Here is a 24,335-nt window from a genome sequence, read left to right on the forward strand (position 1 = left end):
AAAGGAGGGAAACAGCTGCTTGCTTACCTGGCAGGATTCGATCTCGGAACAAGGACCCTAATTCTGTGCTCTTGGTTGCTGCATCAGCTTCGCAGTCCGGAGGAAAGTTTCTGGAAAAGGACCAATGAAGAGAAGGCAGGTTTTGAGGGGGGCAGGAAGTCTGCCAGGCTTTCCCTGGGGGACCCCCCCATTTTTAGGCATTAGGAAGTGAAAGAAACCCCCAACCAGACCCGTTCCAGATCTGGGTCTCTCCCCGTTTTTCCTGTCTTTCTCTTTGCACAGTCTGCTTCTGACAACCTCCCCCAGCCTTGGGGCTGTCCGCTATGTTGGGACTGGACTGCGACTCCCAGAATTCCTCTTGGTGATGGGAAGGCTGGGAGTTGCAGTTCCAGGACATATCCAGACAAGCGGGTTGACCCAGGGCTCTCCAACCTTGGTAACTTTACAACGTGTGGACTTCAGCTCCCAGAATTCCTCAGCCAGCTATGCTGGCTGAGGAATTCTGGGAGTTGAAGTCCACCATGTTGCTAAGTTTGGAGACTCCTGCTTTACGCTAAAGGAGGGGTGTCACTGAATGTAGGAGAGGAAACGGGCCTCAATCAGATTCAAACTCTGAATTCAAGACAGGTACGGAAACTGACCGGGTCGAGGTCCCTGGGATGGGGCGTCCGGTGCCCACTCGCACGCACCAACAGTAGCCTGTGGCTTGGTGACACTGCACCTCTTTGTAGGAGCCGTCGCCTTCGCACTCCGGGATGAAAGTGCCCTCCTGCTGGTGCTGGCGGGCCTCGTGGATGGCTTCCCGCCGTTCCTGTTCGCACGACGGTGGATATTCTGCACGGGCGCAAGTGCCCAGGAACAGGAGTTGAGTTCAAAAGGCGAAAAGTTCCTTGCCTGCTACCTCTACGCAAGAATCCGATCTACTAACAACAGTCCAGGCCAATTGGCGCCAGAGAGGAGTCAACGGAATTCACAGGAAGCTGAACTTGGTTCTGAACTTGTGGGAACGCTGCAACTCTAAACTAATGACACGTTTGACCCCGCCTTCCAGTTCAGCCTGCTCAACTCCTAACAAGGAGGATGAAGCAGACAAAAGCCTCTTAAAAAGACGTGTTTTTTTTTTTGTAGGAAATGCTAAAGCATTGAAATGATTTTCAAAACTAGACTGACTGGAGAACCCCCTGACTGTTCTTAGTGCAGATAGTCCTCAACTCACGACCACAACATTTCTGTTGCTAAGCAAAACAGTTGTTAACTGAATTTTGCTCCATTTTTGTCATAGTTGTTCAGTGAATCACTGCAGCTGTGAAATTAGTAATACAGTTGTAAACTGACTCTGACTTCCCCATCGACTTCGCTTGTCAGAGGATCGCAAAAGGGGATCCCATGACTCCGGGACACTGTAGCCGTCATAAATAGGAGTCAATTGCCAAGAGGCCGAATTTTGATCATGTGACCATTGAGATGCTTGCAACGGTCCTAAGTGTGAAAAATCACTTTTTTTTAGTGCTGTTGTAAGTTCAAAGAGTCACTAAACAAAGTTGACAACGACTTGTATAAAGATGTCCTGCCTTGAGCAGCGGGTTGGACTAGAAGACCTCCAAGGTCCCTTCCAACTCTGTTGCTTATATTCTGTGTTGTGTAAATGTAGTAAACTTCTATTCGATAAGACACTTATACAGAACTAATATAGAACATAACATGTAACAAGCATAGACTGAACAAACTGCAACCCCAAACCCACTTATGCACCGTCGGGTGCCGGGTGGGTGTGGCCCATTGGGTGGGTGTGGCCCATTGGATGGGTGTGGCTGCGGTGGTAACAGCAGACTGGGTGGGACTAAAAAGTTCAATCAATCAATTCCAACTTTGCGAGATCTTTTTTTTCCCGCGAGAAGTTGAGATTGAGTAATTGAACCTTTTTTTTTTTTTTGCACATGGCGGCGGAGGCCTAAAGCGAAAAGGTTTTATAAAACCCAGCTGAAGGCCTAGGACTGGGATGACGGCGCGCGTGCCCACAGAGAGGGCTCTGAGTGCCACCTCTGGCACCCGTGCCATAGGTTCGCCACCACTGGTATAAGGTCTCCTGCTTTGAGCAAAGGGTTGGACTAGAAGACCTCTGAAGTCTCCTGGTGCCTGAGTTTGGGGGAATATTTTTCTCCCGTGGGTTTCTGTAGTTAACACATTCTTGCACAGGTGAAAAGGAACAGCTTTTGAGGGAGGGGGGTCTCCTAGATCCGGACTCTGGACAGATCCGGCACTGGAAAGAAACAATTTTATGATTTTCATAGTCGGCCACCCAGAGTTCCTTTTTAGAGCGACACGAGCAGCAAGTAAATTCAATGAATATGTCAGTAAGAAAACGGGGCTCACCTGGAGCCGGTTTGACCGTGTGGTTGGCCTTGAAATCCGGAAGGATGACGGGAATCAGGAAAGGCAAAGTGGTACTTTCTGGGAAGAGCAGCGCGTGACGGGCAGAGAAGCAGAATAATTGGCAGGAAAGAACGACAGAAGCCGTTAGGGCAACCATGTGGCATCTGGAGACCATCTTGCCCCACCCAATTCTTTGGTGCCTCAATGGCCCCTCTGGTTTTTCTCTTACCCCCCACCTGACCCATCCAAAGGATCTCCTAGTCCTGTTCAGGGTGGGGGGGCAGCCCATCTTTATCCTTGCCAGGCTTCATGGAGAGGGTATCTCTCACCAAAGAGGGCAGGATAGGGCAGCTGTTCCACCCACCCACCTGTCCTCAACCGACAAGGACCGCCACTGCTTTATACTCATTTAATTGATTTTCATATATATTTAGATCCATTTGTGAGTGAGACGGTGAGTTCTAATCCTGCCTTGGACATGAAAACCAGCTGGGTGATTTTGGGCCAATCACCAGGAGGCTGGGAGTTCTAAGTCCCGCCTTAGGCAAGATAGCTGGTTGGATGGTTTGGGGCCAATTGCTAGGAGGCTGGGCGTTCTAGTCCCGGGTGATTTTGGGCCAATCACCAGGAGGCTGGGAGTTCTAAGTCCCGCCTTAGGCAAGATAGCTGGTTGGATGGTTTGGGGCCAATCGCTAGGAGGCTGGGCGTTCTAGTCCCGGGTGATTTTGGGCCAATCACCAGGAGGCTGGGAGTTCTAAGTCCCGCCTTAGGCAAGATAGCTGGTTGGATGATTTGGGGCCAATCGCTAGGAGGCTGGGCGTTCTAGTCCCAGGTGGTTTTGGGCCAATCGCTAGGAGGCTGGGAGTTCTAGTCCCGCCTTAAGCATAAAAGCTGGCTTAGGCAAGTCCTTCTCGCTCTCCTTCCAGCCCACCTCACAGGGTTGTTGTTGTGGGGAAAAATAGGAGAAAGGAGGATTAGATACGTTTGTCGGCTTCTTTATAAGAATAAAGGGATATAAATAAATGAAAGAAATAAAAATACTTTTTTTTTTGCACAAAAACCCAGGCAGGGCAGCTCAGGGCAGGTCTGGCAAGGAACATAAAACTTTTTGGAAGGTGGGAATGGTTTTTTTAAATAGAATAGGGTGACTCAGGCACGGCAGGTGTAAAAGTCCACATTCTCCATTTCAAGGCATGCACGGTGCAATCCTTGCCTAGCACTGCAAACACACCCGTGCGACAACGGTCTGATTCTGGCAAGTCCAAGCAGCTCGTGTCCCCCACCCCCCACCCCAACTGAGGGCGGTGGCATGGGTGGCCCAGGCCAGGGGGGAGAAGGAAGGGCGGGCGGGCTAGAGACCTACCTGGCTGCCTGCGGGGCAGGGGGCTCGGCTGAGTAGGCCGAGGGCTGGCACCACCTTCTTCTGCGTTCAGAGAGGAAAAGAGGTGGAAGGCAGCTATTACAGAGGGTTTAATGTCATCTTCTCTGTCCAAAGAGTGAAAGAATTTAGAGCTACAGGGAGTCTCCAGTCGGGGACGAGAGTTCATCGGGGTTTCACATCTGACGCAAACCCAGGGACGTAGCCAACCCGAACCAACCAGAAGGGATAGGCTTTCTCGAGGCAGAAGAAGCTCGATCGGTTGAACTTCTGCCTGCTAAGCAACCCTCCAAGGCGTTAAAGGATGGAGTGCAGAAGCTTGTTTTTGATCAGGAATGCCCCCCTCGGTAGCTCAAGTCGCTAAATCAGGTGGTGTTTCTCAACCTGGGCAGCTTTTAGATGGGTGGACTTCAACTCCCAGAATCCCATAGCCACTTTTAGATGGGTGGACTTCAACTCCCAGTGTTCTCTAGCCACTTTTAGATAGGTGGACTTCAACGCCCAGAAATCCCTAGCCACTTTTAGATAGGTGGACTTCAAGTCCCAGAATTCCCTAGCCACTTTTAGGTAGGTGGGCTTCAATTCCCAGAGTTCCCTAGCCACTTTTAGATGGATGGACTTCAACTCCCAGAATTCCCTAGCCACTTTTAGATAGGTGGACTTCAATTCCCAGAGTTCCCTAGCCACTTTTAGATGGGTGGACTAGCCACTTTTAGATGGGTGGACTTCAACTCCCAGAGTTCCCTAGCCACTTTTAGATGGGTGGACTTCAACTCCCAGAATCCCCTAACCTGGCTAGGGAATTCTGGGAGTTGAAGTCTCCTCATCTTAAAGTGGCTAAGGTTGAGAAGCACGGCTCTAAACCCATGTTTTAGATGTGTCTTCTGGGGAGGGGCTGAGGGCTGCTATGAAGGAGGGGGTATGCGACGAATATTTGTAAGATTTCTTAGATATCTTATCAGTTGGGCTCCAAAACCCAAGAAAGGCAAGTCAAAAACTTGGCAACCTGCCGTCGACAAAATATCTGCTGTGGGAACTGCTAGGGAGGAGCCATCTTCACCCTCATTCTCTCACACAAACTCTCTGAACTGAGCTGCCGCTTATTCCTCTGGAAGGCAGCCCCTCCCATCTGGGAATCCAGGCTACACTCCACCGCATCATCAAACGGTGGGAAAACACACCACCACTGTTCTGCCGATGATAGGAGGGGTGGTGGTGGTTGGAAAATGCAGGGGTATCCTCGGAGGGCCAAAAAAGACAAGAGGGAGGCCACAAACACGCAATTCAAAATCTGCCCGGTGCATGAAAATAGGGGGTGGGGCTTCATTGCCGAGGGTTCTTGGTTTTTTTGCCCTCCCTCTTGGCTTTTTTGAGCCCCTCCAGACATCCCTGGCTGGGTGTCAGTTTCCCCGAGGCTCATTTACGCATTCCTGAGCTCCAGTCATAGTAATTTTTATTTTAACAGGGTTTTTTTTAAATTGTACATCACTCAGAGTTGCTCTCTCTCAAGTTGACATCGGACTAAAATTGTGTCAATCAATCCAATGCCGCTTTCGCTCATACACCAGTCCAGGGGTGCAGTACTCACCCATGCCAGCAGAGGGAGCCCTTTGCATCCCAGGATTCCCAAACTGAAATTGTGACACCCCCTTTTCTAGCAGGTCAATCAAAGCCCTAGAGGCTGCATTCCCACGACATGCTAAAGTGGGTTAGTTTGAACCTCGGTCAGTGCATTGGGTGAGTCCAGAAGTCGGGTTAACTCACTAACCAAGTTAGGCACATCATGCACACTTAGTCCCTGGGCATAACAGCAAGCAGGGGGCGACGTACCTCGCTTAGAAGAATTAGCATCTTGCCACGAAGTTCCCACTGAATCCATTCCTGGTTGGGGAGGAAGCAGAAGAGGCAGAAGGAATAAAGGGGTCACCAATCAAGGTTTACAGAGAGTCCTAACCACCATTGTGACTGGGACTTCCAGCCATGTGTGTGAGTCGTGCCTGATTTTCGCAACCTTTTCTGCCACTGTTTTGAGTGAGTCCAGCCGGAAGCTGGTTGGGAACGTCCCCAATGGCCATCACGTAGCCCTGGGATGCCGGTTGCCAAGTACCCAAACTCTGATCATGTGGCCTTGGGGAATGCTGCAATGGTCATAAGTGTGAGGACCAGTCATAAGTCACCTTTATCAGCACTTCTGTAACTTCAAATGGTCCCTAAACAAATGGTCGTAAGCTGAGGACTACCTGTATGTCTTTTTTACCTTCCTAGAATCAGAGTTTTTCAAAGTGGGCAACTTTTAAGACCTGTGGACTTCAACTCCCAGAATTCCCCAGCCGGCGCTCTTCATCTAATCTGGATTTCTAGCTGTTCTTGATCAAATCAAATCAAATTAAATTAAATTAAATTAAATTAAATTAAATTAAATTAAATTTTAAATTAAATTAAATTAAATTATTAAATTAAATTAAATTAAATAATTAAATTAAATTAAATTAAATTAAATTTGTTAAGTTGTTAATTTGTTAATTTCTCTGCATTAATTGTTCAGTTTAGAACAGGGGTCCCCAATCCCCGGGCCGTGGACCAGTACCGGTCCGCACAAATAAGTAAAGCCCCATCCGCAAGATGCAGGCAGCACACAAAACCACGGAAAAACATCTCTCCACGGAACAGGTCCCTGGTGCCCAAAAGGTTGGGGACCTCTGGTTTAGAAGACAAGCCGGGACCCCAAAACAGGAAAACAAATGTCGAGTACATTCCTTGTGCATCCACCCCAGAAGCTTTGCTGGAGGGAGGCGAGAGCTTCCAGCCAGGGGAAACGCAAGGAGGCGCTTACCTGTGCAATTGGGCGCTCGGTTCAGGGCGGACGTTCCCGCGATTGGCTTGCCTTCCGGCGAGGAGCACCAGCAGTAGCCGGTTTGTTTATGGCACTGGACCTGCGCAGGTGGGAGAGAGGACGGCTGAGCGGAGGTGCCCAGGAAACAGAAACAGCTGATCCTCGACTTACAACCGTTCATTTAGCGACCATCCAAAGTCACGACGGCGCTGAAAAAGGACCGTTTTTCACCCTTATGACACGGCACCCCCGTAGTCACGTGACCAAAATTCAGACCTTTGGCAACTGGCTCTCCTTTACGACGGTTGCAGTGTCCCGGTGTCACGTGTTCCCCTTTTTGCGACCTTCTGATGAGCGAAGTCAACGGGGGAAGTCAGATTTGTTCAACAAAAATGTGACTAACTGAACAACTGCTAGGGGTTCACTGAACAATGGTGGCCAGACAGGTCGTAAAATGGGGCGAAAATGACTTAACAAATGTCTCGCTTAGCAACAGAAAAGTTGGGCTCAGTTTGTGGTCGTTAAGTCGAGGATTGCACCATCCAAAGAGCACAGCTTGATGGCAAGGGCGTGGCCACCATCTTGCCTTTTTTGACCATCATCAGCCCCCCCCCATTGTCTGCCCTTCACCCTGAGGTCCGAATGAGCCCACAGAAGACTTATGTATTGGTTAAATTCACATGCTCCCCCCCCATCTCACTATCCAGAGACAGGGCATGATGGGAAGTGCAGTAAGGAAGACGCCGAAAGATCCTCACCTCCATGAAGGCTCCGTTCTCGCTACATTCGGGCACGTAGGGGGCGTGCGTCTGGCGCCGGGATTTGGCCAGGGCGGCTGCTCGGTCTTCTTGACACCGGGTCAAATTGGCACCTAGGGAAGCGACGGGAGTAAGACACAAGTCAAGATCCAAGATTAAAACAGTCTTTCTCAACCTCAGTGACTTTTAGATAGATGGACGTAACTCGAGGACCAGCTTAATTTAAGCAATCTGCCAATCAATCAATCAATCCATCCCTCCATCCATCCACCCGCCCACGTGGAGCCCACCTGGGTCCCGTCCTTTGGAGGTCCCGAGAATTGTGCTCGTAACTGGAGGACTACCTTTAAGCAATCGATCAATCGATCAATCGATCAATCCATCCATCCATCCATCCACCCACCCACCCACCTACTCACACTGGAGCCCACCTGGGTCCCATTCTTTGGAGGTCCGGAGAATTGTGCTCGTAACTGGAGGACTATTTAAGCAATAACTCAATCAGTCAGTCAATCAGTCAATCAATCAATCAATCAATCCACGCTGCAGCCCAGTTTCACAGCTATGGACACCTTGGAGAAGCCAGCCTTGCCCCAAATTCTCTCCCACGTCCCCCCCTTGACCCAGGGGCACCTCCCCCCTTGCCAGCCCCCCCAGTCCTGGTCTCCTTACGGTTGTTCTCGCGCTGGGCGGCTCCTCTGCAGCGGAAACGGGGCCAAACCTGCAGGGTGGGATGGCGACAGCGGGCTTTCTGGAAGGCGCAGGGCGACGGGTAAAACATCCCGTCAGAGGCACAGACGGGGCGGCCGGGCTCATGGGGGCACTCAGCCGGGCATGGCACCTGCTCCTGGTCACCCTCCGAGATGAGGAACTGCAAAGAGGGCAGAGGGGCATTCAAGTACAGGTAGTCCTCGTCCTGCGACCATCAATGTCCGTTGTTCAGCGAGACGTTTGTTAAGTGAGTTGTCTATCCTGGGGACGGTGCAGACCCCAGGCAGATCTTCAGCCTTCCTCTCCCCCTAGACCCATGTTGTCAAACTTGGCCACGCGAAGACGGGGGAGGACTTCGACTCCCAGAATTCCCCAGCCAGCTTGGCTGGCTGGGGAATTCTGGGAGTCGAAGTCCTCCCCCCGTCTTCACGTGGCCAAGTTTGAGAAACACCGCTTGATTCTACAAAAGGCTCTTTGAAAGCTGCCCTCATCAAGCAGACATGATGTCACCCGTCACCTTGACAGGTGGCTCCTGTCTTCTGACAGCGCTTCCTGTGCTGCGTAGACACAGACACCCTCCCCCCAGGAGTCTCCCACATCTCGGCTGCCCTTGTTTGCAGGAGGGGGGGGGCACTACTTCTGTGAAGGGTCTTTCAAGAGGACGATCCTTCTTGGCCCCCACTCCTAATCATAAATCATCCCCAAGGGAAATCGGGGTTAATACAGCAATAAAGTATTTGCATATTCAGACCAGGAAAAACAGAGGAGTGGAGGGGTGGGTGGTGAGCCCATCACCAGGTGACAGTGAGTTCTAGTCTCATCTTAGGCATGAAAGCCAGCTAGGTGATTTTGGGCCAATCGCCAGGAGACAAGTGAGTTCCCCAAATGGCTTTCATGCCTAAGGCGGGACTAGAACTCACTGTCTCCTGGTGATTGGCTCAAAATCACTCACCTGGTTTTCATGCCTAAGGCGGGACTAGAACTCACCATCTCCTGGTGATTGGCCCAAAGTCACCCACCTGATTTTCATGCCTAAGGCGGGACTAGAACTCACCATCTCCTGGTGATTGGCCCAAAGTCACCCACCTGGTTTTCATGCCTAAGGCGGGACTAGAACTCACCATCTCCTGGTGATTGGTCCAAAGTCACCCAGTCAGCTTCCATGCCTAAGATAGGACTAGAATTCATCGTCTCCTGGTGATTGGCCCAAACTCAGTCACCTGGTTTTCATGTCTAAGGCAGAACTAGAACTCACTGTCTCCTGGTGACTGACTCAAGTCATGCAGTCAAATTCCATACCAAAGGCAGGACTAGAACTCTCCATCTCCTGGTGCATTGGCCCAAAGTCACCCAGTCAGCTTGCCGTAAGCCAATGGTTCTCAACCTTTTTAATGCCGCGACCCCCAACCGGTCGTAAGTCGAGGACTACTCAACTGGTGCAGCACCGTTTGCAGAATGGGACTTTTGGCGGGCTCAGCAGGGCAAAGACAGCCTGGACAATTCCTATTGGCTTTTGAAAGCCAATAGAATTAGACTCTATTCAAGAGAGTCTATTCTATTGGCTTTCAAAAGCCAATAGAATAAAAGGGAGGAGCACAGCCAAGGAAAAGGGGAAACAAATGGCGGACTGCGTTGTTTGGCGACCCCCGTGAAATGTTCGTTCGACCCCAAATGGGGTCCCGACCCACAGGTGGAGAACCGCTGCCGTAATAGAAACTCAGCATTCAACATGCTTATTGCAGCTTCTCAGGGATGTCCTCAAAAAAAGTCACCCGGGGTGGATCAAAGCTCTAATAATTTTAGAGTATTATTATTATTATTAATAGTTTATTATAGTAGAATTTTTATTAGTTTTATTATTATTTTTAGCATTAGTATTGTTTAAAAATTTGGATATTGTATTGTTTAATAATATCGACTTGTTTATATTATTATGTTTATTTTTAATTTGTTTATACCTATGTTAAAGGGGAGTCAAAGCGCATTATGGACTTGGTTATTTATATAGTTGGTTAATGTTAGTTAGAGTTTGATTATTATATTTGTAACCCTGTACTCAGCTCTGGGAAGTGGGGGAGGGAGAGGGGGGGTTTAGGGGTGTGTGGGTTTTGGGGTATATACTGTAATTTTTATAAAACTTTTCAATAATAATAATAATAAAAAAAGCTCTACCTGAGGCAGGAGTGAAATGCATGCATGCTGATCCCTACAAGTGATTGTAAGCAGTTTGTAGGGAGGAGACTTCAAGACTTCAAGTCAGCTCCCAGTATGGGTCCCCCCCCATTTCGCTCCAGGACTGAAAGAAGATCGCCCTATTTTACGTGTCCCTTTTCTCCCCCCACTGCAAAGTAGTGTCACTTCTTACGTTGACACACCCGTGGACCTCCTCCGACACAGCCTGCTTGGGGAGGCCTACTCCCAGCTCAGCTGCCTCCCAACACAAATATTAGTGCACATCGCTAAAAGGCTGTCAAGGATGGCGATATTTGTTGATTTTGCCGCCGACAATTTAGCGAATCATTTAGCCAAGAGGGTGCTAGTTGTTTTGGTGGGAGACGCACTTGGAAAATGTCGTGGCTCGTAAAACGGTTCCAAATATAACACGGGCCGGTTTGGGGGGGGGGGGCTGGATGCTCCTGTGCGCACGTCGGCTGGGTCTGGATACGGAAAAGGCTGCCGTTCTTTGCGATGGGACTTTGGTGGACGCTGAAGCGGAGCCCACCCCAAAAGCTTGGAGGCCTAACACCTCAAACTCCCCCCATATGAAAAATAGGGGGGGGGCCTTTCGCCAGGGGTGCTTCCCAGACAAAGCCAGAGGCATTTGACACAGAGAGGTGGCACCTGACATAAACTCACAATTATGAAAAGCAGTCCTCGCTTTACAACCAGTTTACAAGTCTGATTCGCTTAAGGTTTGCACGATCCACTTAACTGCACTGATTCGCTTAACTAACCATGGGGGGGGGAAACCTCTCATAAAACTGCCTTGCTTAGCCATACACACACACACACACACACACACACACACACACACACGTTTCAGCCGTAAGTCAAGGACCTACCCGCAGTAGCATTATACAAAAATTAAAAATACAAACTGCCTCACTTATCTGGTTTTAGTGGGACAAGAGTTTTTCCCTTTTTCTTTTAATTTTATTGCATTATTGGTTTATTTATCCAATTTATTTGCTGCCCCATTTTGTGGTCCGGGCCACTCTTGATTTATTTATTTATTTATTTTACAAAAAAACTAAAACTTAGCAAAAATGTCCCCTATGGCTTAGGGTGGAGCGGTGCAGCGGTGAGGGTGAAGCGCTTGGTTTGAAATCTGGATTTACGGGGGGGCGTCTAAACCTCTGAACAAACAGGCCAGGGTAGCGGGTGCGAATAACCCAGCAGTCTTGATGCCAAAGGTGGAATGCCAGGGGTGTGTCTGTGTGTTTGTACGTTTGTAAAAAAAAAATCTGCATCTGTTCCACGCATCTCCAGGGCTCTCTGCAATGAGGCAGCCGCCATCTGACCACTTGGGTCTTGATTGACTAGCCAGCCGTAGGCATAGCCTGACTCTTTGTGTCTTGTGTCTGTGCGTGAGTGTGCGTCTGTGTATGTGGTGAGCAACCCAAGCAGTTTATCTTGGCTCCTTGCACGCTGCCCGTAACCGCAGGAGCTGCGGCCAGGAAAATGTGAGTGCTGCATCGACAAGAGTTTGATAGGCAGGCCTGCCTGGTACAACTCTTTGCTCTGCCTCCTCCGCCAGCATCCAAGAAGCTGGGGGCTGCTCAGGGGAGCCCTGCTTTAGGGGCAGGATTTGGGGACCTGGAAAGAGTCGAAAAAGCAGGGAGGGGATGGAGATGATTTATTGGGGGACAGGAAAGCTCTGAACCCATGCTCCTCAACCTGATCAACTTAAAGATGGGTTGAGATTATTGGTGGGTCAATATTGGAAGAAGGATTCTCTGCCTTCTTTAGAAGAATGGGTATTTAAGGTTTCTAATTTAGCAGAAATGGCTAAAATTTCTGCTTATTTAAAGGACCATTCACAAGAGAGATATGTTAATGTATGGAGAAGATGGATAGAATATGTTCAGAAGAAATAGGGAACTACAAAGTTTCATTTATTTTATGAGTAATGGATTTGTTTATAAAAATTATGATGTTAAAGTTTGAAGAGAGTTAAGGGTTAGTATGATGTTGGTTATTGTATAATTAGTAAACTTAAATAGATTATGTTTAATATGTTTGTATAACCCTGTACTTGGCTCTGGGAAGTGGGGGGGATGGGTTGAAGGTTAAATAGTTCAGATAAGTAGAAATAGTTTCATTGTTTATAATATTATGTTTTATTTTGGAGAGAGGAATTGCTCGGGCATTTGCCCTGGACTGCATCCGGAATGAGAAGATAGGAGGAAGGGGAGAAGAAAGTAGGAAGGTTGAGGAGAAGGAAGAGAGGGGGAGAGTGAGGAAGAAGAGGGAAAGAGGGAAGTGAGAGAAGAGGTTAGAGCAGTGGTTCTCCACCTGTGGGTCGGGACCCCATTTGGGGTCGAACGACCATTTCACGGGGGTCGCCAAACAACGCAGTCCGCCATTTTTCCCTCCCTTTTCCTTAACTGTGCTCCTCCCTTTTACTCGATTGGCTTTTGAAAGCCAATAGAATAGACTCTCTTGAATAGAGTCTCATTCTATTGGCTTTCAAAAGCCAATAGGAATTGTCCGGGCTGTCTCTGCCCTACTGAGCCCGCCAAAAGTCCCATTCTGCAAACGGTGCTGCACCAGTTGAGTAGTCCTCGACTTACAACCGGTTGAGTAGTCCTCGACTTACGACCGGTTGGGGGTCGCAGCATTAAAAAGGTTGAGAACCACTGGGTTAGAGGGTGGATGCAGTATGGGGGAAAATGGGTGAGCAATACCGAAAGTTATGTGTATAAATTTATTTTACTCTTTATCTGAAGTATTTTTTATGATGTAATGTAAAATTGAAAATAAAATTTTTTTACAAAAAAAAAGATGGGTGGACCTCAGCTCCCAGAATTCGCCAGCCAGCATTTCTTAAAGATGGGCGGACTTTAGCTCCCAGAATCCCCCAGTCAGCATGGTTGGCTGGGGAATTCTGGGAGTTGAAGTCCACAGGTCTTAAAGCAGCCAAGGTTGGACCCCCATCCACTGCCCTGCAGGGGGGGGGGAAGGACCATCTCCCTGCAGCAAGAAACTCAGCGAAGCCACAAGAGAAATGAGTTTTGGTTTTTTTAGAGTGTTTTCACGACAATCTACAAGCCCCTCTCCAGTTCCACGCAGGAGTTGGTACAGCCCCAATAAGAAGTGGGTTGAGGGAAGGGTAATGGCTTGTTTGGCCGATGATGTGCTTTGCACGCAAATAAATAAACGTTTTTTTTTTTAAAAAAAAAATACCGCAATCGCTCCCGGAGGAACGGCTGGCCAAAACTCTGGCCAGGAATCTACCAAGCTCAGCTCCTCCACATCAATCAAGATGCTTCTAAATGGATCTTTTGTTGGTCTAAAGTAGCTTTCCACCTTCCTAAAAGGCACCACTTCATCGGATCAATGCATTTAAAAAAAACAAAAAAACAAATTCAAGAGCCAAATTCTCCGCACTTGCATTTTCGCAGCCTGTTTTTTTTTTGAAGCCTACCACTGAGAGAGACGTGCCCCGTGGGGGATTCCAGAAAACCCAGCCGGTGGGGTTGTCTAGCTTGTCCGAAGCGTGTCTTCTCCCGCTGAGATGTCAGGGACCGAACAGACGTGCCCTGAAGCCCAGCCAGGATCAACAACCCGGGGCCCAACGCCTGGACAGGTGTGTGTGCTACTGGTTGCAGACGTGCCAGATGCCGTCTGCCAACACAACTTGGTCAAGCAGGCAGCTCCAAGCGACAAGACATGCTGCAACGGTTGTAAACAACGCCGGCCTTCAATCCTGGGGGTGGGAAGGGGGGGCTCTGGGTTGGGGACCACAAATAAATATTGGAAGCTGGCTCTTTTCTATCTGGGAGATGCCAGAAATGGAGACAGGGGTGGCCACTTCCAAAGGAGAGTTGCAAGGTTTTCAAGATGCGGTTCGAGATTAAACCGTAGGCTGGGAGACCCTGGTGCTCCCCTATGAAGTCAGTTGAGGATTCCTTGTAACACAAAACAAGAGATTATCGTTGCAAACCAGATCACTCCAGGAGGAGACACTTGGGTTTTTAGAGTGTAGGTAGTCCTTGACTTACAACGGTTCATTTAATGACCGTTCCAAGTTACAACGGTACTGAAAAAAGAGACTTATGAACCATGGCCACAATTGCAGCGTCCCCAGGATCGTGTGATCAAAATCCAGACCCTTGGCAACTGGCAAGTGTTTATGACGGTTGCGGTGTCCCGGGGCCACGTGACCCCCCTTTTACGACCTCCCGACAAGCAAAGCCAATGGGGGAAGCTAGGTTCGCTTAACAACCGGGCTACTGACTTACCAGCTGCAGTGATTCGCTTAAGGACCGTGGCGAGAAAGGTGGGTCCAATGGGGCGAAAGCCGCTTAAGGGATGTTTCGCTTAGCGGCACACGTTTTGGGGCTCGACTGTGGTCGTAAGTTGAGGGCGGCCTGCCCAGAATGCTGGGGCCCCTCCTTGGAGGAAATCAAGGCTGCGGGAATGACCCTCCCTTTCTGCCAGCAGCTTGAGAGACAGGTAGCTGGGCTCGGCTCTCTCCCTCTCCGCGGCTTTTGCCTCTGGGCTTCGGAGTGGCCGGGCGCTGGCGGTTTCGATGGGCCTTGGGCTGCCCTGCCAGAGCGCGCACACACGGCTCTTTCAGCCGTCAGCTGGCAGCATTTGCATGCGCCTCCAGCAAAGATGGCAGAGGAACTTTGCCGAGACTCTCTTCCCTTGCCAGATTCAAAGATCTATTGTAGGGCAGCTGCCCTGCAAGCTCTTGCCACCCCCACCCGCCCCCCAGACGACAAACGCCCTTGGTAAGCAAGGGCTGCTGAGTGGCTTATGAAGGGGGCCTTATTTGACGGGGGGAGGGGGAAAGGCAAGGAGGGGGGCTAAGAGGAGGAGGAGGAGGAGGAGGAGGAGGACTGTGGGGTCCTTGGTGCTCTCTGAGCTTGGTGGTTTTCTTGCAGACGTTTCACGACCCAACTAGGTAGCATCATCAGCACTATAAGGCACTTGGGTTCATGGAGTAGAGAAGAAGAGAAGAACCGTGAGGTCCTTGGTGGTCTCTGAGCTTGATGGTTTTCTTGCAGACGTTTCATGACCCAACTAGGGAACATCATCAGTGCTAAAAGAAAGTGGGGTTTGCAGAGAGGAAGAAGATGAGGAGGAGGAGGAGGAAGAGGAGGAGGAGGACGACGACTGTGGGGTCCTTGATGCTCTCTGAACTTGGTGGTTTTCTTGCAGACGTTTCACTACCAAACTAGGTAACATCATCAGTGCTAGAAGGGAGAGGGGTTTGTGGAGAGGAGGAGGAGGTGGGGGAATAGTCCTTGGTGATTTTCTTGCAGACGTTTCATAACCCAGCTAGGTAACCTTATCAATTCTGGAAGGGAGTGTGGTTTGCAGAGAGGAGGAGGCGGTGGCAGCTGCAGCCTTCAGGATGGTAGGTATCTGCTCTGCTCTTCTAGCTTTATTATATATAAATATAAAACTTCTGGTTGAGTTCAGTGAAATTCAGACTCAGACCTGTTGCCCCTGAGATATAAAAAAAATCAGCTCAAGATGGAGAGAGACAGTCTTCTTCTGCCTGGCCCATCGGCCGCATCTAGGAGAAGAGCCATGGGTGATGGGTGCCCGGTTGGGTTTCTCCCTAGGGTTAAGGGCCCACAGAAGCGATGACCTCACTCCGAACAGCCTTGGCCTCCCAACAGCAGGTTAAAATTAGCTCCCGGGAGTGACTTGTGAGGAACTAAATTTGGATTTCAGTCCTTCCCAGTTTGGCCATGCTCTTTGTGTCTCGGGATATGTGAAAGCCTGACCCGTTGCTGGATGGAAAGGACCATCCAGCTCAAGCCCATTGCTCTTGAGAAAGGGACTGCAGGGCCATGTTCCAGCTGGGGACAAAGAACAGCCCCAAGAAATCCAGACAACATTGCATTATGAGGTTTTTCTCCTGCCAACCCATTCCCAGAATCATGCAAGTAGCTCAAACATTCAGAGTAATCAGCCAAAAATAGACTCTCCCATCTCTTGGGATTGGGTTTTTTTTTTCCAGATAAGACTTAGGGTTTTTTGAGAGAAAACAATAATAAAATAAACCCTTTCAAATCTACCAGGTTCCCCTTTAGCTTCTTCTAGCATCAGAGATCTAAAAGCTGGAGAGAACATTTTAAAAATAAAAAACAGATCTCAAAAAGGGAAGCATTTTGTCCATGTGGCACTTAACAAATAGGCAAAGCTTCATGGGACTTTTGAGGCGGCCATCTTGACTTTTTTGACCCTGGTTGGTCACTATTTTGCCCTGGGCTCTTCACATCTGGAGTGCTGACCACTGCATCGCCATAGGCAACCGACAAGAGCATGGGATTCTTCTGGGACATTTATATACAGGCAGTCCTCGCCTTGTGACCACGATGGAACAACATTTCCGTTGTTGAGTAAGATAGTTGTTAAGTGAGTTTTTGCCCTATTTTGCCACCTTCCTTTCCCCAGTTGCGAAGTGGATCACTGCAATTAAGTTAGTAATACGGTTGTTAACTGAATCAGGAGGTTGCAAAAGCGGACCGCGTGACCCGCAGGACGCTGCGACCGTCATCAAGACAAGTCAATTGCCAAGCATCTGAATTTTGATCACGTGACCACGGGGAGGCTGCAATGGTCATAAGAGTGAATAATGGTCACTAAATGTAATAGTTGTAAGTCGAGGATCGCCTGTATTTAACTTTTTCTACTACAGTGTGTCTTGAAGCCAAACGAGAAATGAGCAAAACTCTTTCCCAGCCAAAAAAAGGAATTGGAGAGTAGATAGACAACTGATAGTACATTCCTGAATTATTTCTTGAGCAGTTTTCACAAGGAAGGAGAGAAGCAACCTAGAACTAAGGAGAAACTTCCTGACAGTGAGAACAATTAACCAGTGGAACAGCCTGCCTCCAGAAGCGGTGAATGCTCCAACACTGGAGGTTTTTAAGAAGAGACCGGACAGCCATTTGTCCGAAATGATGTAGGGTTTCCTGCCTGAGCAGGGGGTTGGACTAGATGACCTCGAAGGTCCCTTCCAACTTTACTACTATTATTATTATTAAGAGAGACTCAGAGGAAGTTCTTTGCCCAAAGAAGGAGCTTATAATATGTAATTCAAAAGGGTAACCAAGAACGGAGACCGGCCAAAAAGACCTTCCAAACGGGATGCGAGAGTCCAACATTCCACCTCAAGTCCCAAATGCTGCAATCCTGACTCATCAGATAAAAGAGAGAAATGCCACCCAAGACTCTTCTGAGAGCGTTAACATCTACAATTACACAACCCTGAGCAGGGAAGGGAGAGAATGGAGGAAAGAGGCATATTGATGAAGCTATATCAGTGATGGCGAACCTTTAAGAGACCGAGTGCCCAAAAATTGGCCCTGGCCCTGCTCCACCTCCCTGCTCTGCCCCTCCTCTGCCCCCCATCCCCTGCCCTGCCTGCCCACAGGACTACTCACAGCCTCCAGGGCCCGCCGCAGATCACCCAGGCAGCCCAGCAGCGCTATGGCGGTCACGCCCTCTGCCCGCGCCCTGCAGCATCGACTGCATGATGGGGTGTGAGGGCAGAGTCTTGTCTACGCTGCCTGGCTGCCATGTCCTTGGCTGCGCTGCTCCGTGTGGGCCACGCTCAAGGCTGACTCTCCTTCAGGGGGGCTGCTGGAGAGGAGGGGGTCACAGGGGGAGGCAAGGCTGGGCAACGGCAGGTGTGCCCACAGAGAGGGCTCCGAGTGCCGCCTCTGGCACCCGTGCCATAGGTTCGCCACCACTGAACTATATGCACACTTGGACTTCACCTCCATAGGAGGTGAGAAGGGCTTAAGTTAGAAGGTGTGAACAATGGGAGATTGGGGAAGAAAACATTTCTTTCTTTGATTCATTTATAAAATTTATAGGCTGCCCGTCTTATCTCAAGGGAACTAGAAACATGAAGGTGAAGGAACTCTAGGGAAAACACCACAGCAAAACCTTAACAAGAACTCCTCTACTCCGTAAGCCAGTGTTTCCCAAACTTGACAATTTTAAGGCATGAGGACTTCAACTCCCAGAATTCCACAGCCAGCGTTGTTGGCTGTGGAATTCTGGGAGTTGAAGTCCACATGCCTTAAAATTGTCAAGTTTGGGAAACACTGCCGTAAGCTAAGATCAGCACGAAGAGCTTTGCAAATGAGGTCAACAACAGACAAGATTAGAAATTTCCGCGTTTACAGCTACCCATCAATCTTGGCACATGGTGACGCAAAGGTCATCGTGCCTCTGTTTTGCTTTTTGTGTGTGTGCGTGTGTGTGTGTAATATATTTTATTGATTTTTTTAAAAACATAAATCATAATAATGGGTGAACAGTGCATTGTCTGGGTTACATTTATAAAACAATCATTAACAATTGATTTCTATAATCCATAATCCACCTAATGGTTTTAGTTGATTTCTTCTTTTCCCAAAATATCCTCTTTTGCAAACATGGAGTTAACGCAATTCTTATTGTTTGGATAGATAACAATTAAATATATATATTTCCCCCAATATTTCTAAAAATAATAATCACACGTTTTGCTTTTTTTTTTTTTTTCAACATCTGTAAACATGGAAGCTCCCTTAATTTTCCGCCTGGGCCATTGGACAGCCAACTCAGTAAAGTGAAGTTACTCAGGGACCGTCAGAAAACCAAGATGATTTTACGTGATGATGGATAAAGAAGATTGTGTCGGAGAAGACTTGGGAACTCTAAACTTTTAAAACTTATTTTTTAAAAAGAAATCTTCCTTTCACTCAATTCAAAGAAACGTACATTCTTATCTTCAAGAAGGGCACTTGAAATGTGCTTTGAGAATCATAAAAAAGGCAAATATGGAAAGAGAGACTCAATTATTGGACACAGCAGTGTTTCTCAATTTTGACAATGTGAAGATGTGTGGACTTCAACTTAAGCGAACCTGGCTAATCTACTGATTTGTGAGATTCCATGAGCCCTGGGACACTGCGACCGTCGTAAATGCGAGTCAGTTGCCCAGCATCCCAATTTTGGTCACATGATCATGGGGATGCTAGAAAGGTGGTAACTGTGAGAAACGGTCGTTAAGTCACTTTTTTCAATGCCTTGGAACGGTCACTACAGGCCTACCTGTATAAACCAAACTTTACAAAACCTCTTTTCCTTAAACCATGATACAAGTTTCCAAGAAACGTTCATGGACCAATAACTGAAATTTAATCAAAATTCAGTTAACTCACAACCACAAACCTCATCCAGAATGTTTAAATAAATAGAATGAAATAGAGAGAGAGAAAAAAAACAGATTTTGCCTTTGCTTCTCCGGGCTGGTGACCAAATTATTATTTTAAATCAAAAGTGTGACAATTTCCCCAGATTTGAAAAAAAGGGGGAGGGAGGAAAGGAGCCCCCCCCCCCAAATGTTAGCTCTGATTCTCTCTCTGGCTTTGTATGAAAAGTAAGATAGCAGACTCTCGAACGCTCTGCTTTAGAGTTTTATCTTTGCACATCGCCAAAGGAAATAACCTTTCTTTGCCAAATATTGATCTCTTTTTTTTTAAAGGTTTTGAAATCTAGATTTTTAAACCCACAGATATTTCGCTTGCCACGTGCTGCAGCATTCAAACATTTACAAATTCATACGTACCCATTATAGAGCAAAGACCCAGAAAGAGTAGTACTAAAAAACAAAAAACAAGAGGAGGGGATTTCTATCTCATTTAGGATCAGAGAATCAGTGTGCCCCTCCCCAAAACAACTGCACAGTTTTCTAGCCTTTACTACCAGACCCCCTCCCCCTTTACACTTCCCATTTCAGATGAATTATTTTAAAAAACCAGAAACATTTCTGGGGGGTCCACCTTAGCTTTCAGAGGTTTGCAATTGGAAACAGCAGCATTTTGCAGCTTCTCCCTCAGCACACAAACCCACAGACACACACACAGACTCCCCTATTTTTGGACTGCTTCCAAGCTTTCTTACCGGAGACACATCCCATCGAAAAGGTGCTGTTAGTTGCAGCAAGAGCAGGAGCAGCCAAAGTGCAGAGAGCATGGTGCTGCAGACCCTTCAGTTTCTCACAGGTTGCCCGCCCCTCCCAGAAGCAGGACGAAGGGAACAGGGACTGGACACGGCTGAGTCACCGAGGACACACTGGACACTGCCGAGTCTCCGTCTGCCGAGTTATAAAGCCCCCCCCCCAGAGCCCACCAAACTCTCCCCGCCCTTCCCCGGGCAGGTCACTGCACTCCTCTCCAAGGTGTCCAAGTCACTGCACTCCTCTCCAAGGTGTCCAAAGCACGTGGGCCACCAACAGCTGGAGGAGAATCCACGCCCCCCTCGGGGAGGGGAAATCCCCACCCTCCCCTTCCAGATCAGAGGGAGGCAACCTCAGGTTGCATTTGTGGCGGGGGGGGGGGAGAGGAGGGTGGTGGTGGGTGTAGATTTTAAATCAGAAATATTTTACCTTCCAGCAGTTTTGCAAAGACCGGTCCTCAGCTCCAGAGGGCTTTCTTGAAGGAGAGCAGGGGGTCCTCGACTTACGTCCGCAACGGAGACCTACGTTTTGGTGGTTAAGCCAGAGGTTTGTTCCGAGAGTTTGGCTCCCTCGTTTTATGACCTGTCTTCCAGGCGTTGGAAGTCCACACCTCTTAAAAAGTTAGCCAAGGTTGGGAAACTCTTGCCCTAGCAGAACGTCTGTGCAGGAAACGTCTCGTTTGGCAGGTCCGGTTCCCTCAAAGAAGCCACAAAGAAACGTGTTCAAGATCTTCCCAATCTCTTGTTCTCAACACCCCCAAACACCCTTCTCTGCTCCACGCCAAGCCCATCTCTTACTGGGCGAGGTTCGGTTGCAGGCCAGGGAAGAGCAAGCAGGGAGAGGGGAGGGCTGGACAGCAAGGATATTTGGGAGAACAAAATGTGCTACTGACAGCCCCTGTGGTGTCCCAGCGTGAGTTAAGCTTTAACTATTGAATCCACAGCTCCCTCTGAAGTGACCCTCTAGAACAGGGGTAGTCAACCTTGGCTCTTTTATGACTCGTGGACTTCAACTCCCAGAATTCCTGAGCCAGCTGTGCTGGCTCAGGAATTCTGGGAGTTGAAGTCCACAAGTCATAAAAGAGCCAAGGTTGACTACCCCTGCTCTAGAACACCAGCTGCTGACCCAAAGGGTAGGTGTTCTGGAGCCGAGCCTCGAACGGGGCACGGTATTGAGCAAGGGGCAAAACGGAGCGTACCGTAGCTCTTTTCCTTGGGAAACAGACGCTGGTCTTTGCTGGATAGAAATTGTACCGTGATCGAATGGTTTGCTGGAACTGGGTATGGAGAAGACTGCGAGTCCCCTGGACGGCAAGGCGATCCAACCGGTCAGTCCTAGAGGAGATCAACCCCGACTGCTCTTTAGAAGGCCGGACCCTGAAGTTGAAACTCAAGTACTTTGGCCACCTAATGAGAAGGAAGGACTCGCTGGAGAAGGGCCTAATGCTGGGAAAGATTGAGGGCAAGAGAAGAAGGGGACGACAGAGAAGGAGGGGGCTGGATGGAGTCACTGAAGCAGGAGGCGTGAGCTTCAGTGGACTCCAGAAGATGGTAGAGGACAGGAAGGCCTGGAGGAACGTGGTCCGTGGGGTTGCGATGGGTCGGACACGACTTCGCAACTAACAGCAAGTTTAATGAAAAGGACTAGGGGGGATATGATGGCAGCGTTCTAGTATCTCAGGGGTTGCCCCCAAGAAGAGGGAGTCAAGCTATTCCCCAAAGCACCTGAAGGCAGGACAAGAAGCAACGGGTGGAAACTAAGCAAGGAGAGAAGCAACCTAGAACTAAGGAGAAACCTCCTGACAGTTAGAAGAATTAACTTCATCAGTGGAGCTTTTTAAATAGAGATTGGACAACCATTTGTCTGGAATGTTGTAGGGTTTCCTGCCTGAGCAGGGGGTTGGACTAGATGACCTCCCAGGTCCCTTGCAACTCTTGTCATTCTGTTAAGATGGAAATTGATCTGTGGGTGGGATCATCAAACCACTGCTTTCCAGGAAGTCCAGACCTCGTCATTTTTTTCCTCTATTGACTCTTACAATACGCAGATCCCAGGAGACCGACACGAAACCCATTTCAGTCTCCAGTTCAAGTCAGATTTCTTCCCCCAAAGCTTTGTTGGAAACATTTGGGTTTTTTTTTTTTTTTTTGAAAAAGAAATCTTATATTGCTGCTTCACTTTCCTGTCTTGTTCTAGTCCGGGGATCTCCACAAACGTAGCCTCTTTTTAAGACTTGATGGCTTCAATTCCCAGAATGCCCCAGTCAGCCATGCTGGCTGGGGAATTCTGGGAGTTGAAATCCACCAGCCTTAAAAAGTTGCCAAGCGTGGAGACTCTGTTCCAGTCTTTATCAATTTCACAAAGGGAAAGGAGAGAAATCAAGATTCAATCATGGGTCAGTAACCCCTTAGGACAGGGGTAGGCAACCTTGGCTCTTTTATGGACTTGTGGACTTCAACTCCCGGAATTCCTCAGCCAAAGCTGAAGTCCACAAGTCATAAAAGAGCCAAGGTTGCCTATAAGGAGATTTCTTATTTCAGCCCACATCCCAAAGACAGACAGGTAGTCCTTGACTTATGACCTCAAGTGCATCCAAAATTTCTGAGGCTAAGCGCAGACGGCTGTTAAGGGAATTTTGCCTCATTTTACACCGTTAAATGAATCGCTGCCATTGTTAAGTTAGCTAGTCAGTCAGCTTTCCCCAGGGACTTGGCATCTCAGAAAGTCGTAAAAGGGGATCACGTGACCCAGGGGCAGTGCAACCGTCCTAAGTACATGCCAGTTGGCGAGCATTCAGATTTGAATCATGTGACCACAAGAATGCAACAATGGTCAAAAAAAAAATGCGAAACAACAGTCGTGTCTCTTTTTCAAGGCCACTGTAACTTCAAAGTCACTAAATGGATTGTTGTAAATTGAGGACCCCTCGTAAATAATTCAAAAACAGATCTGCCTCAAAAACACCCATTTCAGTATATGTATCTCCACACGCTGTTAAGGCCCCGCTTGTAAAAAAAAAATATTAATAGCATTGGGGAAAAAAGGGGGATTGGACAGCCCAATTAATTCCTTTGCAGCCACTGTTATCCATAAAACTGCACTAGTGTTTCTCAACCTTGACCATTTTAAGGCACGTGGACTTCAACTCCCAGAATTCCACAGCCAGCAATGCTGGCTGTGGAATTCTGGGAGTTGAAGTCCACATGCCTTAAAATGGTCAAGGTTGAGAAACATTGCACTAGGAGGATGGAGAGAATTTGCACCTTTGGACTTTTTGAAGGAGTGCAAAGGACTTAAATCAAAATCCCATCAAAGTTATAGACACGGCTCCCGTTATATCTTGAAGGATAGGGGACCAGGAAACACTGCATCCCAAGCTGAGAAAAGGACGTATTTGAAAAGGTCGCATGCAAAATTAAACCAGTGTGTTTAATTGACTTTTCCAGAATCAACCTTGTTAAGTGTCTCTTGGGTGGGCGAAAAAAGCCTTCCAGCCCCACCGAGTGTGTAGCAAAATGTACTCCGTTTGTGCGATTGGAGACCCGGGCCCAACTTTCCAGGCTTTGCAGAAGCTGACCAGAGACGGCAATCAAACTCTTGAGGAAAAGTGAGAGAAGGAAGTCACGCGTAAAAGCAGGGCACTTTCACAGTCTGCAGCTGGCGATGCCCTTTGCAGCTGTCTCCCAGATCCTCTGGGACGATTCTTGTTAGGCCGGTTGGGAAAACTCATTTTGGGTGGGGAGGAACCAGAAGGAGCACAGTCAGAACAACTTTAACAACGGCCCACTCCTGTCCGTTACTAGTTTTAGGGATGACCACCACCGCGGCCCAGGTGAGCCTTTAGCCCAGTGGTTCTCAACCTTTTGAATGCCGCGACCCCCCAACCGGTCGTAAGTCAAGGACTACTCAACTGGTCGTAAGTCGAGGACTACTCAACTGGTGCAGCACTGTTTGCAAAATGGGACTTTTGGTGGGCTCAGCAGGGCAGAGACAGCCTGGACAGTTCCTATTGGCTTTTGAAAGCCAATAGAATTAGACTCTATTCAAGAAAGTCTACTCTATTGGCTTTCAAAAGCCAACAGA

The 24,335-nt window shown here is 48.5% G+C and overlaps 1 protein-coding gene across 5 annotated transcripts in view; it reads right to left on the bottom strand.

The window, feature by feature from the left end:
* LOC120317197 (SPARC-related modular calcium-binding protein 1-like) overlaps positions 1 to 24,215 on the bottom strand; it is a 28,794-nt gene extending 4,579 nt beyond the window's left edge. Inside the window, exons 1-11 of one of the 5 annotated variants that reach the window (XM_039363621.1) lie at positions 23,706 to 24,215; positions 21,451 to 21,586; positions 20,682 to 20,948; positions 8,015 to 8,213; positions 7,343 to 7,455; positions 6,585 to 6,684; positions 5,582 to 5,632; positions 3,737 to 3,853; positions 2,374 to 2,451; positions 642 to 834; positions 28 to 110 (exon numbers count right to left, since the gene is read on the bottom strand). In XM_039363621.1, coding sequence (XP_039219555.1) covers positions 28 to 110; positions 642 to 834; positions 2,374 to 2,451; positions 3,737 to 3,853; positions 5,582 to 5,632; positions 6,585 to 6,684; positions 7,343 to 7,455; positions 8,015 to 8,123 — 844 coding nt within the window. In that variant the 5' untranslated portion in view covers positions 8,124 to 8,213; positions 20,682 to 20,948; positions 21,451 to 21,586; positions 23,706 to 24,215. Of the gene's footprint in view, positions 1 to 27; positions 111 to 641; positions 835 to 2,373; positions 2,452 to 3,736; positions 3,854 to 5,581; positions 5,633 to 6,584; positions 6,685 to 7,342; positions 7,456 to 8,014; positions 8,214 to 20,197; positions 20,414 to 20,681; positions 21,261 to 21,450; positions 21,587 to 23,705 lie in introns of those variants that run through there. The other 4 variants (XM_039363613.1, XM_039363588.1, XM_039363597.1 and 1 more) reach the window with 4 other exon arrangements.
* Positions 24,216 to 24,335: the final 120 nt, after the last annotated feature.

The sequence above is a fragment of the Crotalus tigris genome, unplaced genomic scaffold (assembly GCF_016545835.1).
Source record: "Crotalus tigris isolate CLP2741 ecotype Arizona unplaced genomic scaffold, ASM1654583v1 scf7180000017590.881132, whole genome shotgun sequence".
In the NCBI taxonomy this organism is placed as follows: Eukaryota; Metazoa; Chordata; class Lepidosauria; order Squamata; family Viperidae; genus Crotalus; species Crotalus tigris.